The sequence below is a fragment of the Micrasema longulum genome, unplaced genomic scaffold, assembly GCF_059751315.1.
Source record: "Micrasema longulum isolate JH-2025_06_02 unplaced genomic scaffold, ASM5975131v1 h1tg002678l, whole genome shotgun sequence".
Classification (NCBI taxonomy): Eukaryota; Metazoa; Arthropoda; class Insecta; order Trichoptera; family Brachycentridae; genus Micrasema; species Micrasema longulum.
The window spans coordinates 77,770-101,155 of NW_028279811.1; the positions used below are offsets into that span (position 1 = coordinate 77,770).

A 23,386-nucleotide genomic window follows, 5' to 3' on the forward strand; every position below is an offset into this window, starting at 1 on the left:
TTACAGCACCAAACGCCTAACTGATTGAAGTATTCGCAAAATTAATAAGATATTAGCGTTGTGCAACGTAAATACAAAATAAGCATGTTTTTTTTTATTTAGGAACACTTAACCCAAGTAACGACTTCGTGGGGGGAGACAATTAGGAGTTTCTTCGATGTAAACCACGTGAAGGAGACCTTTACAGTTGCCTTCAAGAAGGGTCCCGGATCTCGTAGGCTTCGAGTGACGATGCTTATGATTGTCGTCTGTGTTGTCATTGGACCACTGCACGGTAAGCACCCAACCAGTTTCTTATCATTTTTGTTTTTGGAGATATATACTTTCAATCCATAGCCAAAATTTATTGAGTTATAAATATTTTTTCCTGTCTTATTTTATAATTTACATAAAAAATTATGAATCCAGTGGGGTCCACTGCACTACAAATCGTTCTAGGGTCCTATTTTTGCAAAATTTGGTGTTAGTTTTTGATAATTTATGCTTTTGAAAAATTTTCCATCGTTTATAATATCACGACGTGTCTATTTGTAGCATTCATAGAGGAAGATACAAATATGTGTTTTTAGCGGTAAAGTAAAAAATGTTGATTTTGAAGTTACTTAGTTATAGCGTTGAGCCCAAAAAAGCTAAATATTTTTCAAAATTTAATTTAAGTCCGTCAGTGAAAAAGAAATTGTATTTTGAAATCCAAGGCGTGATTTGAATATATAGGACAGAGCATTCTGCATTGAAATAAATGCAAATAAATGACGTGAGTACGAAATTGAGGTAAATACTTGTATATAAAAAAACTATTCGAGAAGAAGTATGTTTAAAAAGAATCTGTCAGTAAATTTTAGACCATTTATCACAGATGTTCATTATTTATATTTTTTGTAATCTAAAAAATGATTAATGATCGTTTTTAACTCCTAAAAGACTGTGGTAAATAAATCTTTTGCGCGCGGTGATGTAAGATCGTGTTACCACAAGCAAAAGACGGAATATTTTAAAGTTCTGACATTAGACAAAAAAAAATATAGGGACATACTGTTTAATAATTCCTTTTCCATAATTTATAAAAATATAGATATGATAAAACTTAATCGGTTTCACACAAACACTGGCCACAAAACAGCGTCTCTGTCTTCCTTATTATAAGTTATATCTTCGTGCTCCCTATTATGCAAATTTATCACTGTATTGGCGTAGCAAGCATAAATATGTTTTGTATCAAAATCCAGTATAGTTATAAAAATTTTACTTTCCAAATCCAATTGAAAGATTACGAAAAATAAAATTTCATCATTTAAATAAATAAGAGAGATATATCAAATCTTGTATCGTATGTCGACTAGTGTGACATCAAAGCCACACAAGAGTTTATTACATTTTGACTATTAGACTAGAGAGTACTATTTTTTTGGATGGTGCAGAAAATAATAGAAAAAGTAATGTCTTTCACTGGAAATGTAATAAAAAACAGGCCTATAACCTCTCGATGGAGCAGTCAGCGTGATACTTTTCTTTATTTCTACGAACCGCTAGAAAAACATTACTACACGCAAACAAGTCATTTAAAGGAAATTCTGAATGCCATAATTAACGTTTAGTGACAGTTTTCAACACAAAAGATCTAAAAAAGTAACGTTTTGACAAACCGTTACGTTATTTTTGTATCATCTTATTTATACGCAACAAAAAAAATGTTTTTAGAGGCTCGTGTTTCAAAATTTATTAATGTACCAAAGAACGGGCTTTTTTAGGATTATTATTATGGATAACTTATAAAGCGTGATTTTCATTAAAAAAACACCTCAAGAGCGCTTTACAAAGTGATTTTATAAAGATATAAAATCAATTTTTACTTTTTAACATATAATTTAAGAAAAAACGATGTACTTTGTCACCACGTGCTAAGGATTTATTCTAACGATTTAGAGAACAACTGAGTTTTAAGTTTTTTTCCGAAACATCACTTCACTCTCACAGTTTCGCACCTCTGCTGGGAGAGCATTCCATGCCGTAGGGTCTGCGACCGCAAATGCACTTTCGCCGAATTTAGTGCGCTGTGTAGAGGCGCTTGTGTAGAGGTATAATAAGGATGGAATGCCTAAATCAAAAGACGGGTTTGTACAATTTACTCGTAGCATAATTACATTATCAGAGTACATTTTTTAATGGAATAATATCGTTTCGGTGGCCTCAATGGTACAGTGATGGAAGCCATTTTTGCACAAATGGTTTCGGGTTCGATTCCCGGTGAGAACACAAAAATATATTTTTTAATTTTTTATGAGCCAGGGTGTTTTGTACTGTAATTCGCCACTGTAATTGGGCCTCCTATTGTGCAAAAAAAGTAAATTTAGCAAAGTAGTAGTGAGGAAATCAATTTATTGAATTTTTTCATGGAATAATATAACTGTTGTTGTTAACAACAAATAACTGATATAATAAGATGTTTTTTCTGGATAAAGTAGCCTGTATCGGTAGCTGATCCTCCAATATTGCTATGCAAAAAATACTTTGATCCGTTAGTCTATGGCGACGTATGACGTACGAGTAGCATTGTTATTCTGTTTCAATATTAATTAATTTTCCCATTAAGAATTTTCCGTGTGAGTAAGATATATTTTTTCGTAATAAAAGGTAGCCTATGACACTTGTCAACTCTCCAGCTAAATATTTCTTTTAATCACGTTGATAAGTGTCTCCGTTACACGTGAGACTTATCAGACAAAGCAGACTAACAGAGAAACACAATTTCTCATTTATATTAGAATGGATACTTTGTATTAGTATGAAATCTTAAAAAAGTCACTTCCTGGATTCGGAATTTATATTAGAATAAAATTAAAATAACACATAGTTGCTACATATGTCCGTAGCCGTACGGATGAAGAGTACAGTTCTGAGTGTATAGGCCTCTTCTATATCCTTCCATTTCTTTCGGTCGGTAGATGCTTGCAGCCAATTTTTACCCCCAGCGGCTATGTCGTCGGACCATCTTTTTTTAGGTCTACCGACGCCGACGCCTCTCTTTTTCTCCCATAGTCTCCGTCTTAAAATTTTAGGGGTCCATCTTGTGTGGTCTTGTCTCGCAACATGTCCTGCTCATTGCCACTTCAGTCCTGCTACGCGATACATGATATCCGCTATTCTGGTTCTGTTCCTAATTTCCTCATTACTTATTTTGTCTTTTAGGCTTATACCAAGCATGGATCTTTCCATGGATCGCTGTGTGGATTTGAGCTTTTCTATATTTACTTTTGTAAGGGCCGTGGTCTCTAATACGTATATAGTCACTTGCAGTATACATTATTAATATGTTTTTCTTTTCAGACAAATCGGAATCTCTGTATTTTCTGATTTACTGTTTGATTTTCTTTGCCCAGCTTTATCTTATGTCCAAAATATATAATGTATTCATCTACAAATTCGAGGCTTTTATTGTTAACAGTGATGATCTTATTTTCTGGACTTACAATTTTTTTTTTGTAATGTTCATATTCAGATCGCACAAACGTAATCTACATTTAAAAAAAAATAAAAATAAAAATAAATTTTCACGCCCATAAGGCTTTTACATACATGAAAGTTATATAATATATGAGTATATTAACAACATTAAATTTAAAAAATACAATATAAAGCAACAAAAGATAGGACAGTGTTTAGAAGTAAAGTTGGTATAAAAAAAGAAGATGAGTATATAAACAACATTTTTTTTTTTTTAGCTTATATTAAAACTAATATAAACTATTATGTACATTTACATCATCTATATATATTTACATTTCCTTGCAGTAACTTATACATTTATTTTTAAATTCTTTCAGACACTTTTCATTCTTCATACATTCAGGCATCTCATCATACATTTTTAAACCCTTATACATCAAACAATTTTGCGACTCAGCTCTTTTCAATAATGGTAGTCTTATTTTATCCTTTTGTCTAGTAGCATACTCATGACAATTTTTGTTTAAGACAACTTTATCCTTAAAATATTTTGTTAATTTATCGTGAAAATATAAAGAAATAAAAGATAGGAACAGTGTTAAAAAGTACAGTTGGTATAAAAATAAAAATAAAAAGATGAGTGTATTAACAACATAAATTTTAAAAAATACAATATAAAGCAATAAAATATAGAACTGTGTTTAGAAGTTAAGTTGGTTAAAAAAAAAAAAAACTTATTTTTATTTTTAAATAAGCTAAATAAATGTAGTTAAAGGTTTAAAGGTCAGCTAGGTACATAATGTTATAAAATACAGTATGAACAGAATATTAAGTTCTATGTGTATAAATATAACTATTGTTCACACAATGTAAACTCTTATATAACTACAAGGGCCTCTAAAATTAATCCAAAGTGCTAGAAAAATAAAATTATAAAGCGCTTATAATACATAATAAAAAATGGTTGGTATATTCAAAATTGTAAAATACACGATGAAGGATGTAAATAATTATATGATTAGTCATTATTTTCCTGTAAAAGTAAATTGAATTAATACTACCCTTTTAAATTTATATGAACCTCATTATACACGGTTCAAAAATTTAATTGAAAAAAAAACATTAATTTGACAATGTGTAATAGTAAGATAATTATACTATTCATATTGAAATGCCATAAATCGCTCTTTTACTTACTTGGTGTGTATACATCAAGGGTACAGGACAAAAAGGTTGATTGTCAAAAAGGGAAGTTTTTGAAAACTATAAATATAAACGAAATTGATTCATGTAAATAGCATATTTACATATATCACTGCAAATTTACCGTTTTATTTAATCCAAAATGGTTTTCATCAATGGGGCATTCTATGCAAAGTGGGAAAATGGCGTAAATTTTGAATTTCCGTTTACTATAATATTGTAAACGAAAATTCAAAATAATATAGCTCAACACTTCTTTTTATTAATCTGTACAAAAAAAGTTTGAATAAATAATTATTTTTTGTCGTTTTTAAACATGAACAGAAGAAGGTGTCGAAAATGCTTTCCTTCGTCCTGTTGACATTCCATTTTGAAGGCGAGTAATAAAATAAAAAATGTATGTAACGTAATAGTAAACACAATATATCGTAGAGCCGAAAATATTCCGTTTTACTTCTGTTGCTCATTTTTTTTTTTTTAAATATGCATTTTAATATATATTGGGTATTTTGGTATAATATAATGGTATTTTTGAGCCCTGATAAACATACATCGATACATTTTTACAATAATAGGCCTATGAACCCTAAGGGTTATAACCTAATAGAGTCGCCCATGCGGAGAAAAATCATGTTATGATTATTGACCACGAACATAGCTATAGATTACAGCAATACAACGAGCCGTAAGGACTTGCGTTGAGAATTGCGAGCGCAAACCGAAACCGTCCATTACACGTTTATTGCCAAACTAAAAACCAAACTAAAACCGAACCAAAAATTTGGAACGCTTTTGTTCTATGCGAGACTTCTCTAGAAAATTATTGCTCTGTGTCTGAACCGCATTTGCCTATACATAACTACATAAATATGATAAAAAATAATTGATTTAGGTACACAGTAACACGGACAGTTGGTGCAAGCGAAACACGAAGGTCACGCACTTGACAATGGCTTCCATCATCTGTACCTGTAATTACCCTGTTGCAATCATATGTGTGTGGCTACTTTATACTTTATTGGTGTGGGTAGTGCCTACGGCCATTACATCCGCATAAAGGAACTGAGTTATTACGGATGTACTAAATGGATAAGCTGGTTACTCACAGAAAGAAAAATGCGAAAAGCTGACACAATAATTAGGCTCGATACACACACACAGTCCACATGCCCGGCCTGGGTTCGCTCTCGATACGATAAATCAATGGCTGCTTCGTATCGCCCTCGTAATATTCTTCTTCGTCTACTTTGTTTAGATCGGATGATCTGTTATTGGCTAGAAGGCGATTTCTGAGACGCTGAGTTTCAGCTGTTTTTCCTTCTCTTTGGTGGTCTTCCGGGCAGACGGCGACCAGCTGGGATTTCATGGGGCACGATAAAGGGAACTCTGGAGCTGTCCATTATATCGACGTGATCTCTCCAGAATCTTCTCCTTGTTCTGCTCCACAGTACTATGTCTTGGGTATCGCAAGTCCGTCTAATTTCTTGATTCCGGATTCTGTGCCTTAGAGTTTTTTCTGCTATTGCCCTCAGTTCTTAGATCTTTGACGTTCTGAGCAGATTTTTGGTTCTCACTGTATCTGCCCTCGTCTCTACTGTATACGTCATGAATGGTCTGACACTCGTTTTGTATATACGTACCTTGCTTTCAATCCGTGTGTGTTTTTTGTGCCATCGCATAATATTGAACACATATTGACAGGGGTCGTGGCGCAGTTGGTAAGACTGTAAAACTGTCGTCGCGGGTTTGATTCTCGCCAGTTGCAAGAAAAAATTCTAAGAAAGATTTTTTTCTCAATTGGTGTTGGTGATATGGTGTATTTTTTATTACCTCCTTCCATATACCCTCTATCGAATTTTTTTTTTTAAATATGGCATCCAAAATAGTCGCCTTAACGTCAAAAATTTGATCATATATTTGGTTTGTGCAAACTAAGTCAATTTAAAAAATATAAATTTTAATGTATCGTATTATTATCGCTACGATTTTTTAAATTTTGTAATTGCTTCATTACTCCGTTAGTTTTCCGGATTAGTGGGCTGGCTTTCTGGAAGCCGGAAATCTATCACAGCACTCTGTCATTGGAGGACTTCGAAGAACTTTTGACGTCATTTAAAGTAGTTCATTTTCATTAAGATTATTTTTATTATTTTTTTCAGAAATTTTCAAAAAACCTCGCTGTATAACTAAGTGCTCTAATTTGTAGCGCGTGAAAAAAAAATCTGCATCCAATTTCCTGTAACACTGAAATTCCTCATTACGTTAAAAAAACAAAAATACGATATATTTTTTTTTATTGATTTTATTGAATTGTATTTCATAAATATATTAATAATAGGATTTTTTATTCTGAAAAATCGCATGACCTGACATTTTTTAATGTTAACTTTCAGCTTATTACTAGAACACCACAAATAGATTAAACATCGAAATTACTACGATGGAACTTTTTAAATTCATTATTTTTACTTTGATTCTTCTTCTGTGTTGCAAGTATATAGCAGTAGCGAGCGGAGATTTATTTTATAGGTAATCTACAAAAAAATATCATTCATTTGTACCTATATATAAGTATCGTAATATAATTATAAATTACTATTTTTTCTATGAATCTGTGAAAATCAACTCAAACAGAAATTATTATTAACCTCGCGATATACGTAGCTTTATTCTACACTATTTTAAAACAATATTTCTACAAAAGTTTTCTAACAAATACCACAATGACATTAAGCAGTAACTGTCAACTGTCAACACTGAGCACTTGCCGATTTATTTTAAAATGAATAATGCCAAAAACGGCCACTGCAATCGCCACATGTCCTTTGTGATACACAAGTATCCTATCAAAGAAAAATAGTCCTTCGGAAATAATGTTCCAAATACTAGTTTCCAAATAGAGAATCTTCAATTAATATTTGTTATCTGCAAGCTTGTTTTAGTACTAAAAAAGCTGACTTCGGTTAAAGATGTAAAATAAAGTGTACTTTTTGTATGGAAAATAAGCTGAAGTAACCGGCTATTTTCATTGTTCACTGAGGATGGGCTGGGCGCTGGGTGTACTTCATAGATTTTTTTGTAAATTAAAAACATTCTTAAACATATTTACTATAAAACATTATTATCGAAAGTCAAATACTCGTATAATGGTAAGCTGTGCATAATTGCTTATTTTGACGATTCGCCCCTGGTATATGATATGATTTTTTTTAAATTACAACCGCTGCTTTTTATCACTCTACGTTGGAAAATGTGTCCCCATCCCGCAAATAACATGCTAATTAGGTAATCACCTGTCAGATTCTAGTTGACGGAGTAAGACCTCATGCGAGATAGCCGGAAGATTCAATTTTGTATCTGGATTAGCGAAATAGGGTTGCAGAAATAGGCCAAGATCGTCATAAAATATGTCCATATTAACTTCATAAACTGTGGCACCAAGGCTTCAGACCTTCGTAATGGTCTTGTCTATTTATTAATTAAAAATTATTTATTTATTATCGGCCAAAGTCAGTATGTGGTGTAAAAAAATGTAACAAAAAACATTGCCACATCATACAGCATTTTTGATTGGGAGATATTTTTGCGAAATGCAAGAAGATCTAGCAGGAATTTTCAATTGTTTTTTAAGCGTAATACAAGCAAATATTTGTAGGGATGAGTTTGTTTTTAAAGTGTTCAAAATAAAAAAAATACACATGTTTTTTTCAAAATTCTGTCCGTCTAATTTTTAACACATTTCCCAACAAACCCGGCGTTATTCCCGAAAAGGAACGTGTTATACTGGCTTTCAATATTTCAAGAGTTGTTGCTATGTTTCCATAGACCATGGACCATAGGATGGCGTAAAATGACAGAATGAAAAATGACATGGGGGCCAATTAACAGTACTGTAGGATTTGGTTGTTGAAGGTTGGTGGAGCTCCTACCCTAGTTAGAGATTGACAGAAGACACGAGGTTGCTGTTATGCGTAATTATTACATGGCGAATAAATAATGAATTATGTCGCATGAGTGTTACGGCGATGAGAAGTTAAACTGGCTGCACTTGGACTACATGCTGGAACTGAGTGACTGAGTTAAACTGAGTCTTCGGGCTGACTGAGCTGACTGGACTGACTGACTGGGGCTGACTGGGGTGATTGGACTGACTGGACGTTATTACGCCCCGTGGTCTCTTAATAGGTGACATTCCTATGTTTTTTACGTCTCCATGAAAGGAACAATGTTAATGTACTGCAGTATTTCGCTCTCGTCGTTTTGTGCAATACCGTTAGTCTTGCAGAATATTCAATATAAAACAATGACTTGCTTCATCGGTCGTCGCACTATACTTCAAGTGAACTTATTTAATACGTGTGTGTATCATCGATCAATGGACTATGAATCCCACAGTAACGTTTCTGAAAATAATGTCGTCGTCAAACCTTTTAAGCAGTAAATTCATAGTTTACGAGCCCTAGGCGAATGGCGAATTAAACGCTTTCCACAATTCGCAAGCGTTATTCGAGTGTAGGCGTTTCAGTATTAATTTGAGTATTGTTACAGAGCATGAATGTAAACTTAAGATTAAAATATTAAATACTAAGAATATGCCTTCATATTTTGGGCGCCCCATTATAGAACTCACATTAATTTAATGAAATCTGTGCAAAAAAATATTCAGTACCTTACATTTAAATGGAGCCTGGGCAGAACCTTTTAGTCTTATGATCAGCTTCTAAAACAGTTTGGTATGTATAAGTTGGAAATTAGGAGACAGATTGAAGACTTAATGTGTATTTCAATATAATACAATTAATCGTAATATTGACTCTACTTTTTGTTTAAAAAATGTACCTTTGAATGTTCCCAGTCGGAGATTAAAGATCGTATTGAACATTTTGTCTTCCAACCTTCAATAATAATATGGCGCACTTTAATGCATTTTCACGTATGTAAGGATAACATATTTCATGTAGAAAGAAATGCTGATGTGGATATCTTTAACGATACATTCAATAATTATAGGAGAACTGTAACTGAATTTATAATATCAAATAGTCTCTTATGTTAGGTAATACTTGTAATAACCTGTCAGTATAATTTATTGTAATAAGTAGATAACTTCTTTAATTATTGTAATGAGAATTTAATAAGGCTTATCCATTTCAATAATCTTTTTTTAATTTATTTTAACATGTTGTGTTCAGATTTAATTAACGAACAATATTTTTTTAAAAAGGTATTATACTAATGTCGTATGTATTGTTTACTGTTAGTGAACCATAAAATTTGACAATAAACGAATTGTTATTTCTATGTCTGCCCTGTAATGTGGTGGTTAAAGCGATTGCTTACCACCCTAGAAGTCCCGGATGCAATTCAGAAGTCGTAAGAATGTGAGTGGAAATTCACCTTTTAATAGAACGATTCGGTCACTTAATACGGCTCCAGAATATAAAATTGACATAATTGTCTGTACATATGGGCAGTTTTGCAGCTATTTCCTTTCGTATGTTTCGGAGGACGATTGTTTATTTGTGTATATATGCATGCTGTAACGACTATATTTCATCCTGCCCCATTTAAGCAGCGCGTAACTAAGCACGGGTCCAAATAATATTTTTGCTTCGCTAAAATTCAAGCATGGCAATACAACGCCAGACTGTGCATTTAAAAAAAAAGCAAAAGACCGCCCGTGACAAGCGGAATAAACATGTATCGTAACAAAATCTAAGATGTGGTTCTTTTATATCGAGGAATCAACGCTTTACGGTATTTAAGTGCTATGTAATAGAATTTGTAACTGTATTGTCGTTTCAATTTGCCAGAACACGGAATCTAATGATGTATTTTTGTCCATAATTATAGGTTTTCTAAATAATCCATTTAACTTTTTTATATTTTAAATATATAGTATTTTACCATTTTTATTAATGGATTTTCATTACATCTGTCTAAATCTTGACAATTTAGGTCAATTTTTATATGTAAATCTGAATTATTTAACCCGATGTCGAATCAGTAACAATAAGATTGGTCGAAGTTTTATTCAGAGGAATGACGCGGACAGCTATGGCTTAAGCTAGGGTTTCCTAGGACAGCGGTGCCCGTATTTTAACGGCCGTAGTGAACGGGGATGCGGTAGACAGCCGTCGTAACGTCGACTAGAGAGTTGTTTCCTAGTGAAATGGTGTTAAATGGTGTTGATAACACCGTTTTCCTAGGAAACCACACTCTAGTCACCGTTACGACTGTTATCCACCGCATCACCGTTCACTACGGCCGTTAAAATACGGGCACCGCTGTCCTAGGAAACCCTAGCTTTACGCTAACATGTTGGCCGGATGTACCTTTAAAAACTGAAACCTTTCACATAATACTCCGGCTATTTGAAACAGAAAAAAAACTTTGAATGTCTACAAAGAAGATTTTAAAGAATTTAACGTGGTTGATTGGTGTCAAGAATCAAATATTTAATATTTATGTTCATTTTCATTTAATTTCTAAATCATTCGCAATTTGATCTTCTAGATTTTATATTTAGCTAGGTAAACGCACAAAACTTTATAATTTTTGTTTGTAAGAATAAAATTGTAATTTCGAGAAAATGGCTTTGTTATTTTGCAATTACCTGGTCTACATATTTTAATTAGCAATTCACAGTGATTTGAATCCTATTTTTATTTTGATTCTTCACACATCTTGTGGGAAGGTCGGACATAATGACTGTCCACATTTTGGAGAAATTCTCATCTTTACTGGTTGAGCGACACTGGTGAATAGCGTATATTTTGTGATGGGTTTGATCTGCATTTATTTATTCGGCTCACTTTTTTGCATTGTCTCACAACAATGCACAGAGCGTAGCTGTCAACCAATAAAGGCATCATTTATTTTTTCTATATAATAAAATTAAATTTTTTTGTAAATCTTTGAAATCAGTTGATAAATTGAGTGTTGACATTCTTTTATTTTAAAAGAAAAATTGTACACTTTTCACACTCCTCACACAAGGACGTTACAATGCATTGACGCATAGTATAATAAATAGACCTTTCGTTCCCATACAAGCTTCATCTAAAATATAGCAAATATTCTTATCTAGATAAACAACGAGGACCAAAATCACTCGCAAACGAGTGGAGGCGTATAAAAAAATAAATAAAATAAAAATAAAAAAAAAACAAGGAGGAAGGTGTTGACCTCGCTCTTTCATGACATTGGTCTTTTTTTAAAACTTTTATTTAACTTTTTGTATATAATGTTATTTGTACATTGGCGGGCTTATTGCCAAATAGCAATTTCTTCCAAACAACCAATAAAATAAAAGTTTTATTTTTATAATTCAAGTTACAGAACATATTTAAAAGAAAAAAAAGATTAAAAAGCTAAAGATATATAAAAATAGAAATAAACGTATTTGTTAATAAATTACCTTGAATCAAAACTATTACTCAATGGGAAAAAAGAAAAAAGAGGAAAAAGGAAAGGAGGAGAGATTGAGGAAGAGAAAGGAGATGTTTTTTCAGACGTGATTTAAACAGAGATAATGTAGTACCTAACATCTTTGATGGTGGATGGGAGACGATTCCACAGTCGAGCCGCATGGACACTATATGAGTGAGAGAAGAAAGAGGAATTGTGGATGGGTATTAAGAGAGTGCCTTAAGAATTAGAACGAAGAGGTTAACCAGGAGCTGATAAGCGTTGATATTTTTCACGCAGGTATATGGGAGCGTTAGAACTATGAAGTATGTACATTGAACAGAAATGAGAGGGAGTGATGGTCTTAAGGAGTCAGAGAGGTTGCTGCATGCCGCGGATTAGAGATTTTAACTGGATGTTAAAAATAAAATATGAAAATAAAGAACAATTTTAAAAAATACAAATGGCAATCATGAAATAGGTACGAAGGTTTTTACGGTCACCGTTATCAATTTATTTCTTTTTTGGGTAATACCGCGTGTGTTGGATTTGTTCCTACGTTTCGGCTACCATTGCAGGAGCACGCTGAGTGCAGGGTAAACTGAGTGATCACTCAGTTTATTTATTTATTAATGTTGGCTATTTCTCACTTCCCTCTCTTCTCAATCCAATGAAGTACATATTATGTACTTCTGGATTACTTTCTTTCAGCACAAAGATGCTAAGGCTACCAGATTTCAGAGAGCTCCTTCGGGCAGCTTTTCTCGTTTGACAACGAGCAAATTTTCCGTGTATGTGGGCACCGCCAAGGAGACTTATGTCCTCAGATGCGGTGTGCGGTATGTGGTGGGTAAGCTGTTGGCTATGTAAATATGTGAGGCTATCGAATCTATTGCAAAAAAAACCATACACCCTTTTTTCTAAGTTACTACTTTTAGGCTTAGCAGAGCAGTATGGCACATAATAACTATCGCCATAATACAAATTAGATTGAATTATTATTATACATCAGGAATCACACCCGGAACCCCCAGGCAAGCGACATAGCCATTATGCTACGGGGGCGCCACTGTAATAAAAAAACTCTTTAAACAAGTCCAGTAGCTCAATCACAAATAACTATCGACGTGCTAATAAGCGACGTAATAACAATTTCTCAACATGGTTGTTTATCGTATTCGCGATCACAATGGGACATCCGTGAACACCTTTATTAAATGTCAAAATATTAACGTTTCGCGACGTATAATCCTGCTGCGCAATCACATATTTGAATCTCACCGGTGTAAACATGGAAAATATTCCAAAACTGCTATTTGTATTTATTATTTTTCTTGCTTCTTATTGCATTTAGCCGGCGGTTGGTAAACCAAATGTCAAGAAAAGCAGTCGCACTAGTTATTGTAATTAAATGTTCCCTTTTTTGTTTTAGATACTCCTTACATTTTTGCAATTGCAATATATTGTATTATTGTTTATAGTAAACCGATTTTTCGCCAATGAACTGTATTTATTTACGAGGACAATAAAAAACAAACCGACAAGAGCGTTGACTTAGAGATTACACACGCATTGACTTATGACTGCGATAACTTAAGCATGTTCATTATTGTTCATTGTGATCGCTCAAATGCTTAACATGTTTTTAAGCACGTCGATAGTTATTTGTGATTAAGCTACAGGAGGGTGAAAAATCGAGTTCTGTGTGTGGAATAGACCCAGAACCCTGGACGAGTGTTTTCGACTTGATGGCCCTCGACAATCGGCATCGAGTTTATATTCTTTATATATGACATATAATATCCCTCGGGACTAAGACTGATCTCCTGTAACACGTTATCGAGATACACTGCATGTGCTTCACCAATGTAGCGCCCTATGCACCATCAGGTGTGGATTAAGGTTTTTTTATGATGAAGCTATGTAAAATGATTGGTTTAATTATTTTTTTAATCGGTTATGATTTATTCGATTATTTCCATCAATCGGTTATGCACATAGCTACTAGTATTATGTCTACATACGGACCTCAGCCCAAGGCGCGTGTATCGACTCGAGACATGAGCGTCCATAATTCGCCGACTGGTCCCAGAAGGCAGTAAACAAAATTACTTGAGAAGGGTCCATAATGCTTAGCATCCGGAGGTCCAAATTTGCACCACACATCCCCAACTGTTTTAACGATCGTCCCATTGCAATTAAAGTTTTTGCGGGAATTTAAAATAACAAATTTAAAAAATATTTTTATGCTACTAATAAGTAGCAAAATGTAATTTTTTTTAATAGACAGTATTTCATAGACCCCTATTACCTTAAAAATGTTTTTAAAAAACGTGGTATTTCCCTATTTTCTACTAAAAAATATTATTTACAGTGAAAGCTAAAGGTTCTTTCACTAAGCAAGTACACTATTTAAAATGTCAAACTGTCTATTTATTGCTTGTTTAAGTGAATTACCACAAAAAATATTTTTGACGTCATCATCATCATTCTCCTTTCTGGGTGGTGTTCCAGTGGTGCATAGGGCACTTTTAAACCTCTAAAATAAATATTTCACGTCGAACTCGGGACCACGGAACCAAGAATGGTAGACAAACGCGCCAACCACTTTACAACAAGGCGGCAAGACAACGTCTGTCGGATCCGCTAGTTATGCAAATATTCACATTATTTTAACAAGGTGTTTTTTCTGTTTTTAACAGATTATCAAAAGTGTTGTCTATAAATTCTACAAGAATAGCTATTTTTTATAAATGTTATATTTATTTTTTTGTATCTTAAAAGCATTCTTTTTATAACGACGTTTGCAAACACTATTTTTTGTGTATCTCATTTAGCTATTTGGTTCATTTCGTCGTGATCGTAGAATAACGACGGATTCGTGAAAATGCGACATGGACTTTCTTTTATATTTGATCTTGAAAAGGTTTTGTTATTCCAGTTTTAAAATAAAAAGATGTATAAAACTAATCCAAATATCAAAGGATACACTTTTGTACTTATCAAGTTATGGCATAAGGTGTACAAAAGAAAAAATTAAACCACTCTCATGTAAAGTTGAAGAAAATCACATGCATCGTTGTTCTACGATCATGACGATTTGATTTCCAACAGTTGTTTTAGGAAATACATTGATCATACCAATTACAATCATATTCATTTTTTAAATGTGAAAGAAACTTTGACGTGTACTGTTTGGATTAGAAAGTGTAATATAGTAATTTAAGATTGTCAGATTATTGTTTCACGGTGTGTATAAAGACTTGTGTAGTAGCTGTCGCCTGTGCTCAATCTTTCCAGAACGATCTTTCTATTGTCAGCAGTATCTAACGCAGTGTTTTTCAACCTGTGGGTTGTGACCCCCGGGGGGGAGTCGCGGTCACAAACAAGGCTTAAGTAAAAAGAGAGGGTTTTAGTGCTAGATTACAGTAAAAATACAATAATTCCAATAAGAAGGCTATGCCTGTTTAGTTTTTAACAATTTGTCGAATCATAGTTTAATGTGTTTTTGAAACCCAAATAACCAATTTATTTTCTAATTGCAGTATATTTCCCTTTTTAAATTTATGTCCACCGTTGGAAAGAACTGTAGGTCAAATAGAGGGGATTCGGCAAATGGCGCTAATAATTTTAAAGCTTCCCTTGCCAGCTCTGGATATTTTTGTTGCAGAAAGCGTCAATGTCATACAAATTAAATTCCATTATCAACATGCCGTATGAATCTTATATATTGTGCTGCTGATCATACCTTGCACTTGATTTTTTAATCATTATTTATGGTCTCAATAAAAAGATAATTTTATATAATGCCGTCGTTAAAATCACTACTATGCGAGTAGTATAATTAAGGTCCTGGGGGGTCGCCAGATTATTTTTACTGGTAAAAAATTAGCGCATTCAAAAAGGTTGAAAAACACTGATCTAACGTACGTATTGCGTAGTAAACTATTGTATCTGTAAATACACAGTTGTGAATATATTATGTAGAATGCAAAATCATACGAAAAACGTGATGGAGAGTTTAACAAACATAATATTATTTAAATGGCGAAAACAGAAAATTTAAAAAAATATTTTTTTTTATTTCTTAAGTTTCGTAATTATATTAGTTATAATATAATATCATAAGTTACAATTTAATATTAGTTATAATATAATATCTCTTTACTTCGTACTAAAAAGTTTATTTTAAAATAGAAATAAAATGCGATTTATGCTTTTTTAAAGCACATGGTTTTTTTTATTTTGAAAACATTTTTTGCATTGTGGTATGACATTTTTGTCACTTTAGTTCAGTCATAATAAAGTTTTTTTTTTAAATCGGTTACTGCACTTTATCACAAGCCAGGTTCCTAAATCGTGTCTGATAAAATCATTGTCAGCATTTAAAGTTAGCTTTAAAAAATGTAAAAGATATTTGAATAACTCTTTACTTTAATAGAATAACCTCATTTTTCTCAGACTCAGACATTTTTGCCGTTCAGGTAAAAGTCACTAACCCTAAAAATGACACTTTTAAGTTAAATATTCTATTCAAAGTGAAAAACTGTGTTCTTTAAGAGGCAAAGTCACAAAATTCAATTTTATTTAAAGCAATTAAAAAGTATTACGAAATGGAAAAAAATATTTATGAAGAAAAAAACATATCAAAATTTAAAATAATGGTCAAGACATATGTGATAAACAATTTATAAATTAAATATATTTGTAATGTTATTATTAGAACACACATAACAATATGTATGATATGTGTGCCCTACGTTAAGATTTAAATAAAAAAAAATAAAAAAAACGTCACTGGGTTAGAAAAAAGTTGCGTAAATAAAAATTATTTGTTTTTTTATTAAATGACTGTATATTTTTATACGAGTCTATTAAAACATTTAAAAAAAACGAGTTAAAGAATATTTCTTTGAATAAGAAATATTTCGTTAACACAATATTATAATAATTATTTCTTTTATTTTCTTCCTTTCAGTAACCCTTATAGCTTGCATTGTCCAAATTATAAATAATCACAAGCCCTTAACCAAATTTTAGTTACCTTGCCTCATTAAAAACCTTCTAGATATTTTCAAATGCATCAGAAGAAAAAAAATACCAATGGAACTTAATAAAAAGACATAAATTAATTATTTTGAGTACATACAACCTCCAAAACACAAATTTCCGATTTTTTCTTGGTCAACAAACTTTCGAATTGCTGTTTCTCAAAATGATGTTTTGGGTTAGTGAATTTTGCCTGAACGGCGACGATATTTTATTGGTTTGCAACACGTAAATCAACACAAAATATGTGACTTATAAATTATAAAGATTTAAGAAGTTAAAATTTTCTCCCACGGTGCCGGCGATGAAATTGAAGCTAAGCAGGTATGCCAAAATATTGTCGCTTTATTTAATGCAAAGATATCTCTTGAGCGATGTTGCATACCTACCTATCTTTTCAGTACCAATTCACATCTTATAAATAAATCTTTTGCCCTGTTCTATACCTATATGATAAGCTTAGCCGAATGATACTTATGCCATTATTTTAATTCTACGGTAAAAAAATATATAAATAGGTCTCTCCGATAATTTAATCCTTGTTAGAGATAGGATATGACTGTGTAGGAAGTGACGCCATAATGTGATAATCTAGTGGCAATGGTTGGATGATTGTCACCTCGTAACACTAGATAATTTCTTTGGTACGTCTCCGAAACAGGCTCATACGGACTCATTCATATTTCCATACAACTTCTTGGAACACACTTCGCTACCGTAAACGGTGACGAAGAAAACATACCGAACATTGCAACCGAATTTAATAACTTTAATGATCCTTTGTGACACAAGGCACTTTAATATTAAAGGCTAAATGGTCTATTATAATCAAATATATTATTTGTGCTGATCATTCACTGTTCTGCGGATTGTTCGTGGCATAGATTACTCGCATATCTAAACCCATCTAAATACGGGCTATATTCTGATCGGGTTCTTCGGGTTGTTATGACGTGTTTTGTTGGCACGGGCAGAATTGCAGTGTCGATCAAGCCAGGCATACCGTGATACAAAAAAATATATATTAGAGACCAATAATCAATGTTCTTATTAAATTTAAATGTTTACCGTCAGGAATCAGGACCAAACTCTCTACGGTCTTTTTAAAAATACGGATAAGAAAAAAATGACAGTTCTGCTAACAAAAGAGGCAGAAATGGAAAATATTATTTACCAATTGCATCAGGCAATAGACCCAAAAACGGTGTAGAAGAATGAAAAACAGGACGAATCAAGTATCCCTTAATAAAACACAAGGCATGTTTTTTAGTTTAGTGTATCTAACAGAACGATAAAAATGTTATAATTATTTATATAAATATTGTCAACAAAAAAATTTACCATTAGTTTTTCATATCAACCAAAATTCACTATGTGCAGAATAATTTCTTTAAAGTTTTACTGATATTTTTGCTTATTTTTCTTCTTGTCTGTAACCATCATAATTATGCCTGAAAAACGTAATTATGAGTGAATAACTCTTATTCAAATGTTGTCTTTATACCTAGCTTTTATTTCATCGAAAGATGTATGATTTGCCTAGTAAATAAAATAAAAATCGAGCTAAATATTAATATGAATTATTTCTAATTAAAATATAGTTTTTTATTTTGTTGTATTCGATATTTACCTGTCGGCATTAATTGATTAAATTTAGAGATTATATAAAATGTTGTATCATGTACACTATTAAAAATTTTACTAATTTCCTGCATCATTTTCGATATCCATATTTTATATACCTTTTTTTTATTTTTTTTATTTTATTCAGAAAACATACAGTCATACATAAGTATTAAAAACAAAGATAAGAAATGTAAACATTTAACGTGAGAAACAAAACTTCAGAAAGGGATAAACGTAAACAATATTGATGTTTTTTGTTGATATTTCTTGATAAAACTCCATAGTTAATGATTATGATAAAATTATAAATAAACTTTTCAATGAAACTTCTTGGTTTAGTTTTACTTTTTATTATTTTGACCAACGAGCGCTTTCGCCTAAGTAGGCATCTTCAAGACTGATGAATTGTTTAGAACGTTTACAGTTTTTATACTATTCTTAACATATTTTGGAGATAAGATCATATAATTATTTTAACAGGGGACTAAAAATATAAATATATCCCCCGGTCTCTGTCCTCCGTTGAAATAATTTTTGAGTTTAGAACTTTTAAAAATGTTAATGACGTATGGAACGCGGAGTAATTGTTTGCGGTCATTCCATTGGCTTGTTTGGATGATATGATGTTGATATGACAAGTAGGTAGAACATACCGAGGTAAGATACAGATAGTACAGAAGTTAAGTATACCGTCTCCATATATACAGATTAAGATAGCGTTCATAATCGAGGCACTGGTTGTTTAACTAAAGCTGGCGCGTTCGGAAAACTAACACAAACGTCCCAATCAAAAAATCAAAGTATTGTGCAAAGCTTTATCTGTAAAAATGTGTATTTACCCCACTCTGTTGTATTTCGCCATGTGTTCTTTTCCCACCTTTTAAATAATAAAAGATTAATCCCAATTTGGGTCCAAAAACTCCCAAAAATGAACTGTTTAGCAAACTAGTTACTAAACTATTTACTAAAATATTTATGTTTTCTGTCCCCTGTTAAAATACTTATTTGATCTTCTCTCCAAAATATGTTAAGAAAAGTATTAAAGCTGTAAACGTTGTAAACAATTCACTAGACTTGAAGATGCCTACTTGGGCGAAAGCGCTCGTTGGTCAGAATAATAAAAAGTAAAACTAAACAAAGAAGTTTCATTGATAAGTTTATTTATAATTTTATCATAATCATAAACGTTAACGTTTACGTTTTTCATGGTGGTGATTAATAAAAAAATAGCGAATGCACACTCTTAAGTAATCCATGCACACATGAATACAGTAAAAACAGTAACTTTAAAATCGCCATTAAGAAATGGAAAATGGAGGGGGAATGCGCACGGATTGATGAGTGGATCAGGCCGAATAGGTAGAATAATGTTTTTATTTAAAGTGTTTTTATTTGTTTTATATGCATTTGATATTATGATTGAATAATGTTTAATAAGGCATGTTTTAAAATTATATAAAATGTCTCCCTCGGATTGGGACACCACAGTGAGGGAACATTATCTGTAATGTAAAAAAAGTCATACGTAAATCCTAAAAGAACAAATAAAATAAAATAAATATATGAATGCATACATAAACTATAATTCGATTGATAATTAATATTACGATTTTAGTTGGCTACCTTAACCATTTGCTTTAAAAAAAAAACAATCACTGATTTCTGGTTTAGATTATTAATTTTCTAAACACTAGGTCATACACAACTATATATAGATATGGCATTTCTCTAATTAGAAAAAAAAGACCAATTATTTTGTAGTTCAGTAAGTGGTCATTATATTTAGATTATTTTTCCTTTTCCCGTGTTATTAGCATTGGCAAATCAAGGCTACAAGTAAATTATGCACTGCAGTGGTTATTTTTATCACATAGGATCTGTGTTGTATCTATGTACGTTTTTTCCATATTTCAGAACAATGCGAATATATGGCCAAATAATAATTAATTGCAGTTTATTTGTATATGCAAACATGTATTAAGCCACACCAACCTCAAACTGAGATAAATAACGTTTAACATCAAGGGCATTTTTTAAAAACACGATTTATAATTTATCTTGGCTGTTAAGTTTAATATATAAAAAGTACTTAACAGAACAAAGGAAAGCGACATATTTTTCATATTTATTTTTAAATATAAAAGTTTAATAAATAAGTGGGATAGCGCATTTTTACAGAACACCTTTAAAGCTATTACCTTTGTAATAACAATAACGCAAATGTAGACGAAATAAGTAATATTTCAATATAAACTTAAACTGCAACTTTCGTCATTTAAACTAATTTAGATCTAAATCTGTATTTTTTATCTATTTTTTTAATATAAAAATATGAAAAGAAAACATTTTACTCTCAAAAAATTACAACAGGGATGGAGAACACCTTAATGAAGGGAATATGGAATTCTAGGCATTTACAGGGCTTATGACCTGTCATTGGCTGGTTTGAGTGGCCACTTTACACACTGTGCAACATTCACCATTTTGCCTATGTTTGGAGATCCATAATTTATTACATTTTTTAAAAAAAGAAAAAAAAAAACAATAAAATCTTTATGTTCTAAAGCAGAAGTTCAAAATACCTCGGAATTAACTTCCAATATAAATCCCCGAATTACAAAAACCGAGCTGCCGTTTATAATAAACAAAACTTGCCGGCAAATCTGACAAAAAATGTGTCTATTGCGGGGTTAACACGTTTTTGCAACACGTTGAGCATCTTAAAGCAGAGTTACATTGTTTTTACTACAGCTGATGGCTTTTAGTTAACACATCGAAGTTTTACAGAGAATTTGTAACTTTAAACTCATCAAACTATTTTTTCAGTAAGAATGTCAGTTTTGGATTATGATTCTGACACCAACTCATTTTATTCGATTTTCTGGCTTGACACATTTTTGCATAATACAATCCATTTGTCCTTTGAACAAAAAATAGCTTGAATCAATTCTAAATTAGACTCACAAATGAAGCGAGCTTTTTATGTTTAATTACATATGCACGTTTATAATTTACATTAATATAATTTGACAATGAATTGCATACGTAGAATTGGGTCATTTTTTACGAAAAAAAACGTGGGGTTTCTTTATCAAAATTTGGCTCGTAGCAACCTTTTTTTTGTGTTTCTATCTAATCAATCGAATCATGTAATTTATTTTCAGACATTCACATGTTATATTATTCACACAAAGCACGTATGTAACCTTCAGTACTAGAATAATAATAATATATATTATGATTACAAATGTTGATTGAGTATTCTTTTCAATGAAAAAATAAATATATGGGCGATCAACCCGAACGGTTTTGTTTTTAAAAACGTTCCGTGCTATTATAAAAAAAACGGCATATTTTCCACTGCCTCTGTATCAAAGACAAAATAATGACTTGAGATTGATTTTAAGATTAGTTTTCATACGTATTAATTACATTAACATAATATCAGAAGATTATTATTTTTTTCTATTCATGAAATGTTCTGTAATGTACAATCAACAATCTTCATCTGTAATTATTTTACTTTAATTGATATGATTTATTTATATGCACTTTTGTTCTTTTGATATTTTTTATATCTTATATCTTATTTGGACTGAATGAATCTTTAATTTATAAAAAATTTACATCTTTATATATATATAAGGCGGCCTCCGTGGTGTAGTGGTCAAGACGCTTGACTCACAGACGGAAGGTTCCGGGTTCGATTCCCGGTTGGAACACAAAAATTAAATGTGATTTTTCTCAAGCCTGGGTGTTCTGTGATGTAATTCACCACTGTAATTGGGCCTCCTGGCCTGTTGTGGTGCAAAAATAAAAAAAAAATAGATAAAAAAATAAAAAATAATAATAATTCTTTTGTAAGTGTGATGTCACCGAACTCCTAGACGGCTTAACCGATTGACGTGCGGTTTTCAGAGAAATATAGATCTTTGCGCTGTGCTTGTTCGTGAATATAAAAATCTTCAGTCGAATGTGTAAAAAAGAAGTTAGGATCATAAATGTTTTATTCATCGATCTACCAGGGTTGCATTCGAGGAGAATGCATTTACAAAAAAATGTTGTTTTTTGTGTTTAAAAAAAGTTTGTTTTTGAATGTTTACAAACAGCATTTGTTTTTTGGGGATCTTAAATCAGATCCTTTCCTTAAATTCCTTATAATTTCTACCCATTTATTTATTTTTCCTAGATTTTAGGTAATACTAAAATAATATTAAATAAAAAATAGTTTTCCTACAAAAGTACACCCCTCTGTTGGTGAGAAGACCGAAGTTTGACGTTTGCAAAAATAATGCCATATTTGAAAAAAAAAAATTTTGTTTTAGAATTCAACCATAAACAAGTACCTAGGTACCTACTTATCAATGAAAAGTCTTTTTCCCAACTAATAGCAGGCAAGCCAACGTTCAGGCAGGACAACGTCTGTCGGGTCCGCTAGTTTTGTATAATCCAGATGATGTTTTCAATAATATTTTAGTACATGTTTGTAATAAAACATTGCACGACTACCAAAACACAGCCATGTTCTCAGCTTGTTCAGTGAAAGTAAAAACCCACAATGTTATATGCTTTTTGCTATACAACATACATTCATTTTTTTATTATGACTTTAAATATGTTTCTTACTATGTATTCTGTTTTTATTTCGCATTTT

At 31.9% G+C, this 23,386-nt stretch overlaps 1 protein-coding gene across 1 annotated transcript in view; it reads left to right on the forward strand.

Annotated features, from left to right (window-relative positions):
• Positions 1–23,386, forward strand: part of LOC148271751 (putative peptidoglycan muropeptide transporter SLC46) — a 100,402-nt gene that overhangs the window by 55,964 nt on the left and 21,052 nt on the right. Inside the window, exon 4 of the mRNA XM_088240987.1 lies at positions 103–274. Coding sequence (XP_088097113.1) covers positions 103–274 — 172 coding nt within the window. The remainder of the gene's footprint in view (positions 1–102; positions 275–23,386) is intronic.